We start from the raw sequence: 16,560 nt of genomic DNA, 5'->3' as shown, positions 1-16,560 counted from the left end.
TCTTTGATCCCAACGGTTCTTCCCAAGTTCATCTTCCCGTACACTTTGCATTCACACACACACACAGCATTTTTCTATGGTTAAGTAAAGTACTACTCTTTTTTAAAAAAATATTATTATTATATGCTTACAGTAGTTGACTTCACTCAGCAGAGGGGTCTGCAGAATCCTGGATTTCATGTAATGAGCATGCAACATTGCACCACAAGCTCTGCCCCTATATGTGATGTGTGTATGTGATCGCATAATGTGCTACAGACGTGAGCTTACTTCATGACAATGCAACACTTGTTTGGCAATTTACCCCCAGATATACAGATGCCTCCGTAATCCAGCATTTTGATTTATATTACAATTTAAGAAAAAAAATTAGCAACACAGCCCAGTTTTCATAAAATACAATTGACAAATTTATGGTTCCATGTGTTATGCATGGTCATGGTCACCTCCAATGCCTACTCTTATCCATTTCTAATTTGTGTACAAGTAATCCTCGATTACTATCCCTAGTGCTGCTGTGTAACGGGGTGAGCTTCCGTTACTTGTCCCAGCTTCTGCCAACCTAGCAGTTCAAAAGCAAGTAAAAAATACAAGTAGAAAAAGAGGGACCACCTTTGGTGGGAAGGTAACAGTGTTCTGCGCGCCTTTGGCATTGAGTTATGCTGGCCACATGACCACAGAGATGTCTTCTGACAGTGCTGGCTCTTCGGCTTTGAAACGGAGATGAGCACCGCCCCCAAGAGTCAGGAACGACTAGCACATATCTGCTAGTGAACCCAAATTCAAAGTTCTGATGTTTAACCACCCTGGGGTATGTGTGTGTGTCACATGACCGCACTTCAGGCGCTTGGCAACTGGGTGGCATTTATGGCCATTTGCAGTATTCCACAGTCACATTTTACCACAGCTTTGTTGAAAACAGGTATTTACTTAATGACTGTGGCAATTGCTTAACGGCCACTACATTCACTTAACAACCACGTGAAAAAATATCGTAACTTTGGGTCAGTTGCAATCAATAGGCTCCTTTACAATCGAAACCTGAGGACTACCTGTACTAGCAATATCCCAGATCTTACAAATAGAATAGAGCTGCAAGGGATCTTGGAGGTCTTCTAGTCCAGCCCCCTGCTCAAGCAGGAGAACTTATACTAGTGATGGCTAACCTTTTACGTTACCATGTGCCGGCCTGCGTGACGGAAATGGCACACGAAACCATCCCGCGAGGAATGTGCGGCCCCGCTGGCCTTCGCGCACGCGAGAACGATGATACCCGGAAGAGCAGCGGTCTATCACATGCACAAGCCTGCACCCAAACTTCCAGTTTCCGGCACGGACACATGCCCAACAAACAGCTGGCTGCGATGCGTGCAATGTAAACCTGGAAATTAGGGTACTGGCCTGCGCATGCGCGGTGGAACCCCACTCTTCCAGGTTTTACCGCTCCCACGCATGTGGCAGCCAGCTGACCAACACGTGTGTGTGCACAGGAATGTGGAAGAGAAGCCAGCGAGGCTGCGCATTCCCTGCGGGATGATTCTGCATGCCGCTTCCAGCACGTGTTCCATAGGTTTGCCAAGGTGGACCTATACCATTTCAGTAAAGTAGCTGTCTAGTCTCTTCTTAAAAACCTCCAGTGATGGAGTGGCCACAACTTCTGAAGGCCAGCTGTTCCACGGGTTAATTGTCCTCACTGTTAGGAAGTTTCTCCTTAATTTCAGGTTGCTTCTCTTCTTGATTAGTTTCCAACCATTGTTTCTTGTCCTGCCCTCTGGTGCTTTGGAGAATAAATTGACCCCCTCTTCTTTGTGGCAGCTGCTCAAATATTGAAAAATTGCTATCATGTCGCTCCCAATTATTCTTTTCTTTAGACTAGCCAAACCCAAATCCTGCAGCGATAATTCATATGTTTTTGTCTCCAATCTTCGCAAATGAACTTCTTCAGGAAAGATACATGGTGGAATAGGGAAGAATTAACATTATTATCTGATAAGTATGAAGAAACTGATTCTCCCTGCAAGCTGTTGATAGTCATTTTCTTTAAAGCCGATCAACTGGCTCCATTTGGGGGCTGTTTGGTGAACTGGCATGATGGGTTATTGGATATAACTGAGAAAACACTGCAAATGCTTAATAAATAGTGTAAGTAGTCCTTATTTAATGACTGCCTTGTTTCACGATCCTTCACAGTTACTACAGTGATGAAAAAGTAACTTTATGACAAATCCTTGTAATTACAACCTTCAACAGGTCTGTAAAGCAAAGGAAAGATGAAGTAAGGTCATAAGCACAGTCATAGTGTCACTTAGCAACTGCTTCGCCTAACAATCAAGTTGCTAGTCCCAATTTGTGGTCACTAAATGAGGACTATATTTGTAATAAATAAGTTACTATACAAACTAGTCTTTCCACCAATATGTCTTCAAAAGGAAACCACCTCTCAGCATATGCAGTAAAGCCTCATTTATTTATTTATTTTAAAAAAGGCCTTTGGGGGGGAAAAAGCCTAATAGCTTAATGGGTCAATCTTCTTTCTCTTAAAAAAAAAGGAAACTCAAACCAGTGAGAAAAATTAGAACTAAGTACTCTAAGTGAATGCTTGCCGAACTTTCCTCCAGAGCTGGAGGAAAAATAATGTGTGGGGAATGGTAAGGAATTAAAATCCTGGAAAAGGAGTGCAATTGATTAGTTGTGGTTAGGCACAATGCCGACCACATTTTCTGAAAGATCTCACCTTTTCAACTGATAAACTATGCGCAATCACTATATTACAAATGTGATTAATTTTACAGCATGAGTGAAGTTTCTTTATGCAGCCTTGATCTCATTTCGCCCTCTAGTGGTCAGAAGAGACATGACATCTTTAAAGGTAATGTACAAGTAGTCCTCCACTTACAACAATTCATTTAGTGACCGTTCAAAGTTACAAAGTCACTGAAAAAGTGACTTATGGACGTTTTTCACACTGACAACTGTTACAGCATCCCCATGACCATGTGTTCAAAATTCAGACGCTTGGCAACTGACACATATTTATATGAGTCATATTTATATATTTATGATGGTTGCAGGGTCCTGCAGTCATGTGACAAGCAAAGTCAATGGGGAAGCCAATGGGGAAGCCAGATTCGCTTAACAACTGTGTCATTAATTTAATGAGTGCAGTGATTCACTTAACAACGGTGGCAAGAAAAGTTGTAAAATGGGGCAAAATTCATTTAACAAATGTTTTACTTGGGCTCAATTGTAGTCCTAAGTCAAGGACTATCTGTATATATTAGACTTACTACCAACTGTTTAATGACCATTGAAAGTTATGAGGGCCTTGGAAAGGGTGCATGATGATTTGTAAAACAGTTCCATTATCATAAAATATCACACTGCCCTCTCCCCACAGTCACATGACTAAATTTTGGGTGCTTGGCAATCAGTTTGTATCTATGACCAGTTGTAGCACCCCATAGTCACATGACCTCAATCTGTAATGGCTTCTGCTGGTTTCTGACCAAAAAAACACCCATTTAGATGAATGGATTCACTTAATAACCATGTGTTTGACTTAACAACCACCATAAAAACTATTAAAAAATTAGGTCCAGTTGTGTGGGAACCTCGACTTACGACCGCAGTGACATATAACCAGAATTCCAGACCCAATTCTGGTTGTAACTTGAGGACTTTCCGAACAATACTTCTGTACAACTTCTCATTTTAAAAAACACTCAAAATTAATTGATATTGAACAGCTAAATAGAGTTGGCTTGCCTAGTACTTGGGTAGAAGTATTTCTGCTTAGCACTTGGACTACCAACAGACAAACCACTGTTTTAGTACTGTCAAAACCTGTATGCATCCATTTGATCGCAAGGGAAAAAAAGTTTTACCAAAGGGAATTTTATATTTTTACTAAAAGTACTGACATTTCTTGGGCCCATGATACTAGGCCACAAAATAAAAGATTGATAGGCCTAGCTCAGTGGTGGGATTCAGCCAGTTCGCACCACTTTGGGAGAACCAGTTGTTAATTTTCTGAGCACTTTGGTGAATTGGTTGTTGGAAGAAATCATTAGGGCAGAGAATCAGTTGTTAAATTATGTGAATCCCACCATTGGTGTAGCTGATATATTTATCACATCCTCTTTACTATGTGTATGCTGCTTTGTCATGATGTATTTCAGAATAACCGAATAAAAGAGTTGGAAGAAATCTTGGAGGTCTTTCAGTCCAACCCCTGCTCAAGTAGGAAACCCTATACCATTTCAGACAAATGGTTGTCCAATCTCTTCTTAAAAATGTCCAGTGTTGGAGCATTCAAACTTCTGGAGGAAAGTTGTTCCACTGATTAATTGTTTTAATTCTCAGCAAATTTCTCCTTAGTTCTAGGTTGCTTCTCTCCTTGATTAGTTTCCACCCATTGCTTCTTGTCCTGCCTTCAAGTGCTTTGGAGAATAGTTTGACTCCCTCTTCTTTGGGGCAGCCCCTCAAATATTGGAAGACTGCTATTGTGTCTCCCCTAGTCCTTCTTTTCATTAAACTAGACATACCCCATTCCAGCAACTGTTTTTTATATGTTTTATCTTCCAGTCCCCTAATCATCTTTGTTGCTCTTCTCTGCACTCTTTCTAGAATCCCAACATCTTTTTTACATTGTGGTGACCAAAACTGGATGCAGTATTCCAAGTGTGGCCTTACCAAGTGGTATATAAAGTGGTATTAACACTTCATGTGATCTTGATTCTATCCCTCTGTTTATGCAGTCTAGGACTGTGTTGGCTTTTTTGGCAGCTGCAGCTCACTGCAGGCTCATATTTAAATTATTGTCCACTAGGACCCCAAGATCCCTCTCACAGTTGCTACTATTGAGCCAGCTACCACCTATATTATTATACTTGTGTGTTTGGTTTTTCTTGCCTAAATGTAGAACCTTACTTTTTTCACCATCTCTGAAAATTTGAATCTAAATGAATGTATCAATTGACTAATAAGTGGAGGAGTGTTTACAATAAGATCAAAGGACTTCAACTTTTTTAGCTGTCTTCATTTCTAAAATTATATATAATGGAGAAAAGCTCGGGAACGTTTAGATTGCTCTTTATTTAGAAAAAATATTATTATTTTCCCATAAAACAACAATGGAAACTTTATGAAAACATTTTATAGCTGATAAAATATTAGAACCGATAAAGGCAATAAAAAGAATGCAAATATTATACAACAAATGACCATCATAGATCAATCTCAGATAATAACAACAGGAAATTGTTTCAGTTGCTAGATAATAGGATTATCTAGCAATTGAAAGCCACTGTAAGGTTTGTCAGTCAAAGCAATCGTTAAAAATATTTATTTTTCTCACTTAATAATGGTCTTACTTAGCAACAGAAATGTTGGGCTCAGTTGTGGTCGTAAGTTAAGGACTACCTGTATTCTGCCATCATTTGAAAAAAGGATCTTTTCAACTTTGGTTGCGGCTTCCTTTATGTCTGAAAATCAATGTATTAAGGTATTTGTTCTGTTCTGACAAAAATCCAAATCGGAATTCTATTTCATGTCTGCACTTCTGCTTACAACCATAGATAAATTAAACAGCAATGCAATGTTTGGGGTGATAGCCCTAGTCGAAGTATAAATAACATCTAAAGAATACATACACTTAAATACTCTTTTTTTTAAAAAAAGTGGAATGTTAAATATTAAAAAATAAATAATATCTGGAATTGTATAAATATAATAAATAAATAGTTTTAAAATACTATGTTTAAATGTCAAGTAGGCCTTTCTCCAGAATGGCAATCACATCTTATGCTTAAAGAATTGGTGGAGGATCGGTTTGCTGTATTCAGGTGATTGAGAAATCAAGTTTGAAAGCTTGATCTCAATCTTATATACTTTTCTTTTTAAAAGTTTTCAGTTCTTGTTAAATGATTGTTCCAGAGTTCATGTGATGTCCTTTGTTCTTGTGTATCTGCTTCAAGATGAGGCTGTCTCAGAAATTTCGTTGAACCTGTAATGTAGAAAAAAAGAAAGAAAAATGTTAGGTCATAGATGTAGTTTTGGCATTTGACCTCCAAAAAGCTCACATTAAGAAACAATGGCAATTTAAAAATAGGTAGTAAATGCATATTCTGAATGATAAACTGTGCCTCTTAAAATGTTAAATAATAACCCCAACTCTATAGTCATCTAATGGACCATGAGTTTAGTCTCCGATAGAAGATATGAATTCTGTAGAATAAGATCTGGCTATATATATCTGATGATCCCAAGAAGGATTGCATTGCATTCATGTCAGAAGCACCAAGGGTTTAAAAAATTAGCCAGTGACTGTTGCCCAGGGGACGCCTAGAGTTTCCTTTTATGGCTTGGCAGGAGTTGGAGCGAAGGACGGGAGCCCATTGTCCCAGGGCAACACTCAGCTCTCAAACTTGTTGCTTGTCCACCCAGCATCCTAACCATGTGTACCTATCCAAAAAAGGATGGGACAAGTTATTTACTGCCTCCTGGAGGTCCTTAACTTTACTATACCAATGAAAGGTTGCTTCAGAGAATGTTAAATTATTATTTTTGGTATAAAAACAGGCTAATAAATAGAAAATTGAAATATATATGTAACCTATGAAAATATTTAATAAAGATTATTTAACATGAAATGAGTTTATCCTGTTATTTGGACTGAAACTAATAGGAAGATTAACAAGACTTTAAATCATCAGTTAACCAATAAGGGTGTCTATGTTCTTTTTGGCTGTTCCAAGGCTGTTTCCTCAACTGAGGAATGAGGAAGTACAAGAAGAAATATTATACACACCAGAAGGATGAAACTTACTTGATTTTAAGCAGTGCATTGAGTTGGGGGTTAATAGGAAAAGCAGTTTGACCAATTTAGGAAGGGCTTGTTGACTGGGTTAAAATTCATACAGCTTATTTTCCCCAAATTTAATTTATATATTTCATTTCCTGCCATTATACTCCTTTTCTACTTTTCCCTTTTTCATCTCTATTTTATATTTAATATATAATCAGAATTACCATCCACCGTAACTTCCTAATCTTAATCTTTTTTCATTTCATTCTTTTATTTCTCTGGTCAATACTCTAGAAAAAATGCATTGTATGTTTGTTTGTTTTAAAAAATAAAAAACTTTTACAAAAAAAAAGGAAGGGCTTGTTTTGTTTAAAATATAATTTTCAAGCTTTTGATTGCATTTTTTATCCCTTTTTGACATTGATGTTATATTACATGGTTGATGGGAATAGTTTAAGAAAGAGATATATTTTCAAAAATGGATAGAAAATGTCTATAGTTTATACATTATTATAATACATTAACGTTATTATACATTAATGATTCCAAGCAAAGTATATTCACTGTTGTTGTTGTTTTTAACATTTATAAATAATAATATCATGGAAATTTTGGCATTACACTAAATATATATATGCTTCTTTTTTATATCAGGAAAACAACTCAAGGTGAATAGTTTATTACATGTTTTTTTTTTTTTTTTTTTGGTTTACATTTATACCCCGCCCTTCTCCGAAGACTCAGGGCGGCTTACAGTGTATAAGGCAATAGTCTCATTCTATTTGTATATTTTTAACAAAGTCAACTTATTGCCCCCCCAACAATCTGGGTCCCTGATTGTTTTAAAATAAACAATCAGATAAATATCTTACCTTTAGCGTTAAAGAGTTCTCAAAAGTTGGTCGAGGAATACAAACTGGATGCCCATAATTTCATATCGCACAGCTTCCCAGGCACAAGAGCTGTATTCTTCATTCTTTAAGAACGTGTCTAGTCTTAAAAAGTATTTCCTCAGTTTGAGTTTTATATGGATATCTTTAAACATTGCTTTCTTTCCAGTCTCTGCAACAGAGCACTTCTCCCACTGCATAAGCTGTTGGTCCAGAGATATTTGAACTCGTTCAGTGACTGTCATGTTCCATTCAGCTTTGGTAAAGTTTTGCCAAAATATTCTGTTAATCTGCTCCAGCATCAGACCAACGGTTGCTCTTGCATCCTCTTTGATGGACCCAGTATTGTTTCCTATTGGGAAATCAAAGTCTTGGATTTTATTGAGGCATCGTAAGGGAATCATTTTTGGTCCCATTGACTCCAAAAGCTTCATGATGTTCACAATTCCACCTTCTTGGCATTTCACAATATGGTTACAGTCCAGACTTCTGATTCCAGAGGAAAGTAAAAAGAAGAGGACAATGTGCTGGAAGCAACCTGAGATCATGGTGATGCCTATTCAGTGACCCGTGTGGCGATCCAAGATCCTGGACCTTCTTCAAGGATTCTTTGAGATGTTTTAGTCTGGATGCCATGTTCCTGAGTATTTATTAGAGCTGCAGAAAAGTCCTAGCATTTTTCATTTTCATTTTCATTTTTTCATTTTTATTGATTTAAGCTGGGTAATTTTTGAGTTACCCTCTTCACCTCCTGGTAGATTGAAATATAGACTTTCAGTTTGGGCTATCGAGATTGAACTACAACAACCATCATCCCCATCTTCTATTACCAAATAAGTAAAAATAAAAGTGGATTGTTTTGTACAACAGCGACCAAAATCATTCAGATGGTGACCTGTGCCTCATACTAGCCTTAATGAGTATTTGATTTATCAAAAGAAGAGAATATTTGTAGCTCAGGGTTGAATTGTGGGTTCCTTGATGCTCTCTGACTTTGGTTGTTTTCTTACAGACCTTTCATTTCCCAGCTAGGTAACATCATTAATGCTAGAAGGGAATGGGTTTTTTTAATATTTATATACAGGTATCTTGCCTTGCCAGTGTTGGTGGGAGAGAGGAAGAAAGGAAGGAAGGAAGGAAGGAAGGAAGGAAGGAAAGGTTGATGAAATGCTTTTTAAACAGAAAGTTTCCTCATATAGATATGAAAGCACATTTTAAATAGACTACAGTATTAATAATAAAATCTAAGATCAAAATTTTGTACGGGATGACCAGGCTGAGTCCTAGGGAGGGATCAAATGTGTCATAAGTCAGGAGTCCCTGTGCACCTGCAAGAGATCTAAATCCAGCCCACCTTGAATGCCTTTCTTATCTCCCGCTCATTTCCCTTGACCATTAGTTGGTCAGTTTCTTGTAGAGAGCTTAAGCATGCAATAAATCTTTATACTAATTTGAACTCCTGAATCTTCTGATTTCCCTGGCACTTGATAAATCTATTGTAACATATTTTAAAAGATAAGTATGAAATTTGACAGATTACATAACAGATCAACTTCAAATACTAAATGAATAATTTATAAAACCTATTTTTAAAATCCTTTGTAATTACTCTTATTTTAGGACTTTCTCTCTCTTTTCTTAAAAGAAGTCTATAATTTAATAGGATTATATTCTTTGCCTTTATTAGAGAATGAGAGAGAATAAATTAATGCTGACTGATTAAATTCAGTGAGCCTATCAATATGTGCAAAAAGTGATCGATGAGGATAAAGATGGATATTTTCCTTTTTTTAATATAATTCCAAATTATTTTGGAGCTTTTAAGATTTGTCTTTGTATTTGTTAGAGGTAAATTTACCACAAGCATCAAATGCTCTACTTTCTGCCATCACTTTCACTTTCCTATTGTCACTCTGCAGCTGCTGAGTGATTCCCCTTGTTAAAAAAGTTTGAAAACCACACTCTTTTCACTGTTAATGGAGCCAAGAAACCAATGAATAGACCAGAAAACTTTTCCCCTCCTTTTTAAATTAGGTCTTGTAAATCCCCAGCGGAACTGACAGAATGCATCAAAGATGACTGATGAGGTGGAATTTGAAATTACATTGGGGTGAGGATGTCTTCTCCATTTACTTTTGGACTACAGCAGGGGTCTCCAACCTTGGTCCCTTTAAGATTTGTGGACTGCAACTCCCAGAGTCCCTCAGCCAGCAAAGCTGGCTGAGGGGCTATGGGAGTTGAAGTCCACAAGTCTTAAAGGAACTAAGGTTGGAGACCTCTGGACTACAGCATCCATTTTTCCCCAGCTGGTCTAGCTAATAGTCAGAGATGAGGGAAGCTATTTTGTACTTGTGCATTCTCCAGGAACACAGGGTTGGCGAATACTAGCTAGGTAATCCCCAGTGCCTTTTGGAGATTTTTAGACTACAATTTCCATGATCGAATGTTATAGGATTTGCAGTCCAGTTGTGTGCCTGTCTTCCAGTTTATGAGAGGTTATTTGTCCACGACAGTAATTTGAACTGTCTTCTACACAGGCTGACTGGTCAGTTAGATGCTCATTAAAATTACTTAGGATGGGGTCAGCAACCCGCGGCTCTGGAGCCGCATGTGGCTCTTTCATCCCTCTGGTGCGGCTCCCTGTCGCTCAAAATATCTGTCACAACCACCAATGTGCAACAGCCGCCGGCACACTATTTATTGAGCGTTTCAACCAGTAGGCCAACCATCAATAAATCCAAGAAAAGAAACGTTTCAGAAGAAAACAGAACATTTAATTCAACTACATATGCTAGTTTTGTGGCCACTCAGGAAATAGTCAGGCATGGGAAGGGTTTTGTGGCTCCTGGTGTTTTCTTTTCTGTGGGAAATGGGTCCAAATGGCTCTTTGAATGTTTAAGATTGACGACCCTTGACTTAGGATCATCGGAATATTCAGTGTGATGTAGTAATTCAAATGCACACTCAGCTGCACACCAGAACAACTAGACACAAGAACAGTTTTTCCCCAAAGGCCATCACTCTGCTAAACAAATAATTCCATCAACACTGTCAGACTATTTACTGAATCTGCACTACTATTAATCTTCTCATAGTTCCCATCACCAATCTCTTTCCACTTATGACTGTATGACTATAACTTGTTGCTAGCAATCCTTATGATTTATATTGATATATTGACCATCAATTGTGTTGTAAATGTCGTACCTTGATGAACGTATCTTTTTGCTGTTCAAAAAGTTTTTATTAGTCAAAAAAAGGTTTATACAAATACATATCAGGTATGGTAAATTTTCATTTTTCTTATCTAAAATAAGAATTTTACTCAAATTTTTTAACACATACAACAGCCATAAGGCAAGCAGGTGACACGAAGTAGCAAAGTTTGCAAATTTTAAATACGTAATAAAGAAGAGTCAAGAATAAACAGAATATCATACAAAAGAGAATAAGGAAAACCAACACAATCCCAAATATCTTTATCACTTCCTAGTTTTGGATCTCAGAACTCTGGGTTCAGCCTGACCCAACTCCAGGGCCGCAACAGCGGCAGCCGCTTCAGCCCCATGATCTATAACCTCCCTTCTTCAATTCCTGGGTCATCTGATTCCAGGAAGGCTGTGTTCCTCCACATAGGCCGTAGCCTCCATAATTGTACTGATTTTTTCGTAATGCCCTCCCGGAAAATCATCAATCCCTCTGGCATCAGCCATCTGAAGCCCACTCCTTCTGGTACAATTTGCTTGACAAAAATAATATTTCTTTCTTTTTCACGTACCTGTCTGGGAATCTGCCTCAGAATGGCTATCTCCCTGCCCCTGTAAATCAGTGCCCCACTCCTATGTTTTCTAAGAATTTCATCTCGTCTCTCTTCTCACAAATTTGACATGAACCTCTCTGGGAACTGCATGCGTGCGTGCATATTGCTAATTAACTCTATAAACTCGATCTACATCCCAATTCATGAAATCAACATCTCTCCCAAGAAATTCTCCCAACAATTTAGTCACAACATCTCTCAAGTCTTCTTGGTACACTTCTTCCAAATTTTGAAACCTAAGGAAATAAGACATTTTATCCATCTGTAGTCCAAGCACAACATTGCCTGTCGTCTCCTCTCTTTTCTGCACTGCCCGCATCTCACCCTCAGACCTTCCACTTTCTGCTTGTTTTCTGCTGAGACTTGTTGTGTGTCCTTTAAATCCTTTTGGATAGTCACAATTTCTGCTCTTATTTCCGTTTGGCCTCTTTGCAAATCATCCAGTTTCTTGTCCATATTGGATAACTTTTCCAGAATTCTCTCCATCTCTCCAGCAGTTGATCTCTGACCTTTTGCCATTTGAAAAAAAAAAGAGTCAAAATCCTCAGGCAAGCACAGTATCCTTGTAATTTCCTCCGGATCCACCAGGGGGCACTCACAGGAGCAACGAGTCCAGAGTACAGTTAGTCAACCAGGAAGCGAAGGAAGTGATGTCATCAAAATTCTCATAGTGAAGGCGGAAGCTGGACGCCACCACTGTTCCCCAGAAGGAGGGGGGGCCTCAAACCTTCCCTCCTAAATTTCTCCATCACCTCTTCTCTCCAGAGCTCCACAAAACCGGTAATCTTCTTATTTTAAGTTCTCCTCTCTCCAAAATAACTCGTGCTCCTTCCAACCGCAGGGGAGAAAACCCCCGCACTCCGGGCACTCCACTCACGTTTACCGATATTCCTTCCTTCTCCTCCTCAATTCTTCTCCGTGCCCTGTTCACCACCAGGCTGCTGCAGTTATAAATCCAATGCCCGGTGTCACGGGCACAGCGGCAAGCGGCGACCAAAATAATGGCCGCGGCCTGTGGCCTCCGAACCCCGCCAAGCCTAGGACGCGCCAGCATCGGTCCCCACAGTCCTGTATGTCGGCTGGGAGACCCCTGGCGAGCCGTCCGTACGGCAGGTGTCCTTTTCGGAACACCTGGCCCCTAAGGGCCTCGGCGGCGGCCGGATTCGGGCGCTGGAGGCAGGAGAAACCTTCCAGACGTCCGTTGCCGCTGGATACCGGAAGTCGTCTCCGATGAACGTATCTTTTCTTTTATGTACACTGAGAGCATATGCACCAAGACAAATTCCTTGTGTGTCCAATCACACTTGGCCAATAAAAAATTCTATTCTATTCTATATTCTATTCTTTGTTTGAGCTTGACCCATCCGTGACTTTTTTTTTTTACAGAATAACAGAATTGGAAGGGACCTTGGAGGTTTTCTAGTCCAACCCCCTGCTTAAGTAGGGTACCCTACACTGTTACGGACAAATGGCTGTAAAATCTGCAGTGTTGGAGCACTCGCAACTTCTGAAGGCAAGCTCTTCCACTGTTAGGAAATTTGTCCTTAGTTTCTAAGCTGCTTGTCTCCTTGTTTCCATCCATTGTTTCTATCCATAGTTTCTTGTCTTGCCTTCATGTGCTTTGGAAAATTGATTGACACACACCCCCTCCTTTTTGTGGCAGCCCCTCAAATATTGGAACACTGTCACCCCATTAGGAAAATTTCTTCATTTTCCTCATTTATGCAGCCCTTATGGAAATCTCCCTTCAACTGGAAGCAGAAAAATTAGACTAGCATCATGCCACCTTTTCCTGACTCCCTTTGTCAACTCCACAGGTTGTAGCTGCTAGGTATTTTGGGATACAGAAAATATTGGAGTTACGGCTACATAAATCTTATCCATATCAGCATCAGAAAGCAGTTATTTATATTCTTTCTTTCTTTCCTTCAGGAGCTACATTATTATTTCATTTTTTTCCCACCCAAAGTCTATGAAATACTGTAAGTTAGGCTGGGAGACTCTTTCTTTAGTTGTTTGTAGGGCCCTTGAAATGGGTTGGCAAATCCTATGTTACCTCCTGTTTCCCCGATTAGGTCTATCTTGTAGCTCCTGAAAGAAAGGCAAAATCTAAATTACCTAAACGATAATTGATTTTCATTTTCAAGGCAATTTCATGATACGTTGCTTTGGAATATCAAATGTTAAAGTACAGGTAGTCCTCAACTTACAGCAATTCACTTAGTGACCATTTGAAGTTACAACAGCACGGAAAAAAGTGACTTATGACCATTTTTCACACTTAGGACCATGGCAGTGTTGCGTGACAACTGACTCACATTTATGATGGTGGCAGTGTCCCAGAGTCATGTGATCCCCTTTTGTGACCTTCTGGCAAGCAAAGTCAATGGAGAAACCAGATTCATTTAACAATCGTGTTACTAATTTAAGAACTGTAGCAATTCACTTAACAAAGGTGGCGAGAAAAATCATAAAATGGGGCAAAACTCACTCAACAAATTTCTCACATAACAACATAAATTTTAGACTCAATTGTGGTCGTAAGTTGAAGACTACCTATATTTCATATCTTAGCTTGGGGAAACCACTAGATGGCAGCAAAGGGTTGTAGACAATTCTGATGCCACCTAGGGGTCCTCTGGAGGTTTGCAGCAAAACATGGTAGCATTAGATCCCATTAGATATACTTAGTTGGTTTGATTCATATGTGCGATGCTTATATTTTTGGTGAGAATAAACTGGAGGAATCCAACCAGCATGTCTCAAACTTTTCCTTATGCATTTGTTTATTGTGGGATAAACCAGAGCAGTCTTTCCAATCTTGCCCCATCTGAAAGCATTGGGACTACAAATCTCATAATTCAAGGCTAGAAGTTTTAGTCTCAAAAGGCACATAGAATTTCAGGTTGAAGAAGGATTATTTATAATGATAGGGTTAAAAAGGATGACTTTTGTAAATGCATTTCCTTTGTTTGAAGCACAAGTATCTGATACTGAAATATCAGCTTTGGAATGATGCAAAGTTTGATTGCATCAACATTCTCACATTTGGCTACATTGGACATAATAGATCAAGATTCTGATTCGTGGACAGCACCGGTCCCTGGCATGCCAGCAACCGGGCCACACAAACAAGCAAAGACCTATCTGCAAGATGCAAGTAACATGCAAAACTACGCCCCCTCCAGTCTGCGGAAAAAACTCCACAAAAGCAGTCCCTGGTGCTCAAAGGATTGGGGACTGCTGTGATGATCATTATTACCATTACCCTCCACTTAGAGACAAACAACCTACTCTTTCGCAAGCAGTTTGGTTTCAGGAAAAAAATTGTCCTGTAATCTACAACTCCTACACTGCAGAACCATTTGGACTATACAACTCAACCAGAGTTAGGCAATCGATGCAATTTACATAGACTTCTGCAAAGACTTTGATTCAGTAGTACAGGACAAACTACTGTTAAAACTACGCTCTTATGACATTTCTGTTTCACTGCACAAATGGATAGCTGCATTCCTGTCAAACAAGCAACAAGTAGTCAAAATAAAGAGTGCCCTATCAAACTCTGCAGCGTTCTAGGATCCCCTCTCTTTCTAATTCCATAAATGACCTTTGCGATCATATTGTAAGCAACTGAGTCCTCTTCACTGATGATGTAAAACTGTTTAACACCACTGACAATATTGCTGCCTTACAAAATGGCCTTGATTATATGTCAGAATAGTCAAACAACTGGCAACTTCAAATCTCAACAAACATATGCTCTGTCTTACACATTGGCAACAAAAATCAGAACATCAAATACAAGCTGGGCAGATATGACCTCATAGATGACCCTCACTCTGTCAAGGACCTAGGAGTACTCATTTCAAAAGCTCTAAGCCCCAGAGTTCCCTGTAGCAGCATTGCCAAAAAGGCATTAAGAGTTGTTAATCTAATTTTGTGAAGCTTCTTCTCTGGTAACATTGTATTGCAAACCAGGGCATACAAAACCTTTGCCAGACCAATTTTTGAATACAGCTCATCTGCCTGGAATCCACACTGTATAGCGGACATTAATACAATTGAGCAAGTCCAGAGGTATTTCACGGGAAGAATACTCCACTCCTTTGCTTGCAATAGAATACCTTATGCCACCAGGCTTGAAACTTTGGACCTGGACAATCTAGAACTATGCCGCCTATGGTCTGACTTAAGCTTAGTACACAAAATTGTCTGCTACAACATCCTACCTATCAATGACTACTTCAGCTTCAACCTCAATAATACATGGGAAAACAATAGATACAAACTCAAAGTTAACTGCTCCAAACTCGATTGCAGAAAATACGAGAGAGTGGTCAATGCCTGAAGTGCACTACCTGACTCTTGTTACATCCTCAAACCCCCAAAACTTTAACCTTAAACTGTCTACCATGGACCTCACCCCATTCCTAAGAGGTCTGTAAGGGGGCGGTATAAGTGCACCAGCGTGCCTACCGTCCCTGTCCTATTGTTCCCATTTATTCGTACTCATTTCTTATGTATATACTTATACCTGTTTATACTTATATGTTTACATGTTATGTTCATATTTAGACCTGTTTTCTCATATATGCTTGACAAACTAAATAAATAAAAATCAATCAATCACCAAGAACTATATACAAGCTTTGCGAGATAACTCATGCAAAGTGAATTCAAAATAAACTCATCTGTCACAGAGTAATGACTACGTTCTTGCCTTAGATGAGACCATTCCTGTTTCAATTTAGCTTGAAAAATTTCCCAATCTGTTCAACCAAAATATGCATTCTTCTTTCCCCCACTCCTCCTTCTCAATTTCAGTTTCAGTTTTGGATTGTCAGTCTGTGATTTCAAGCTAGCAGTGTGGAATTTTCTTTGCTGGTTTTTGTTTTAATTGAAGTTATTTAAAAAAAATCAAGTGGAGTTTATTGCAGCTAGTCTGATTGTCTCTTTAAATGAGGTCAGTTCCTCAATCCTGAGGGAACAAACAGGAAAGTTTATTTATGTAAAACAGGTACATTTTAATGTAACCATCTTGG

At 39.0% G+C, this 16,560-nt stretch overlaps 1 protein-coding gene across 1 annotated transcript; it reads right to left on the bottom strand.

Annotated features, from left to right (window-relative positions):
• Nucleotides 1-7,685: 7,685 nt before the first annotated feature.
• LOC131190695 (interferon alpha-21-like) lies at nt 7,686-8,243 on the bottom strand. Its single transcript, XM_058168053.1, has one exon. It carries the CDS (start codon nt 8,241-8,243, stop codon nt 7,686-7,688), a length of 558 nt encoding a protein of 185 aa, XP_058024036.1.
• Nucleotides 8,244-16,560: the final 8,317 nt, after the last annotated feature.

The sequence above is a fragment of the Ahaetulla prasina genome, chromosome 2 (genome assembly GCF_028640845.1).
Source record: "Ahaetulla prasina isolate Xishuangbanna chromosome 2, ASM2864084v1, whole genome shotgun sequence".
Lineage (NCBI taxonomy): Eukaryota > Metazoa > Chordata > Lepidosauria > Squamata > Colubridae > Ahaetulla > Ahaetulla prasina.
Note: the sequence above shows the minus strand (reverse complement) of the source record. Positions and strands in the feature narration are given on the sequence as shown.

What these genes read in the sequence shown, in the direction of transcription:
- LOC131190695 (XM_058168053.1), bottom strand. Translation starts at nt 8,243, where the DNA reads ATGATCTCAGGTTGCTTCCAGCACATTGTCCTCTTCTTTTTACTTTCC.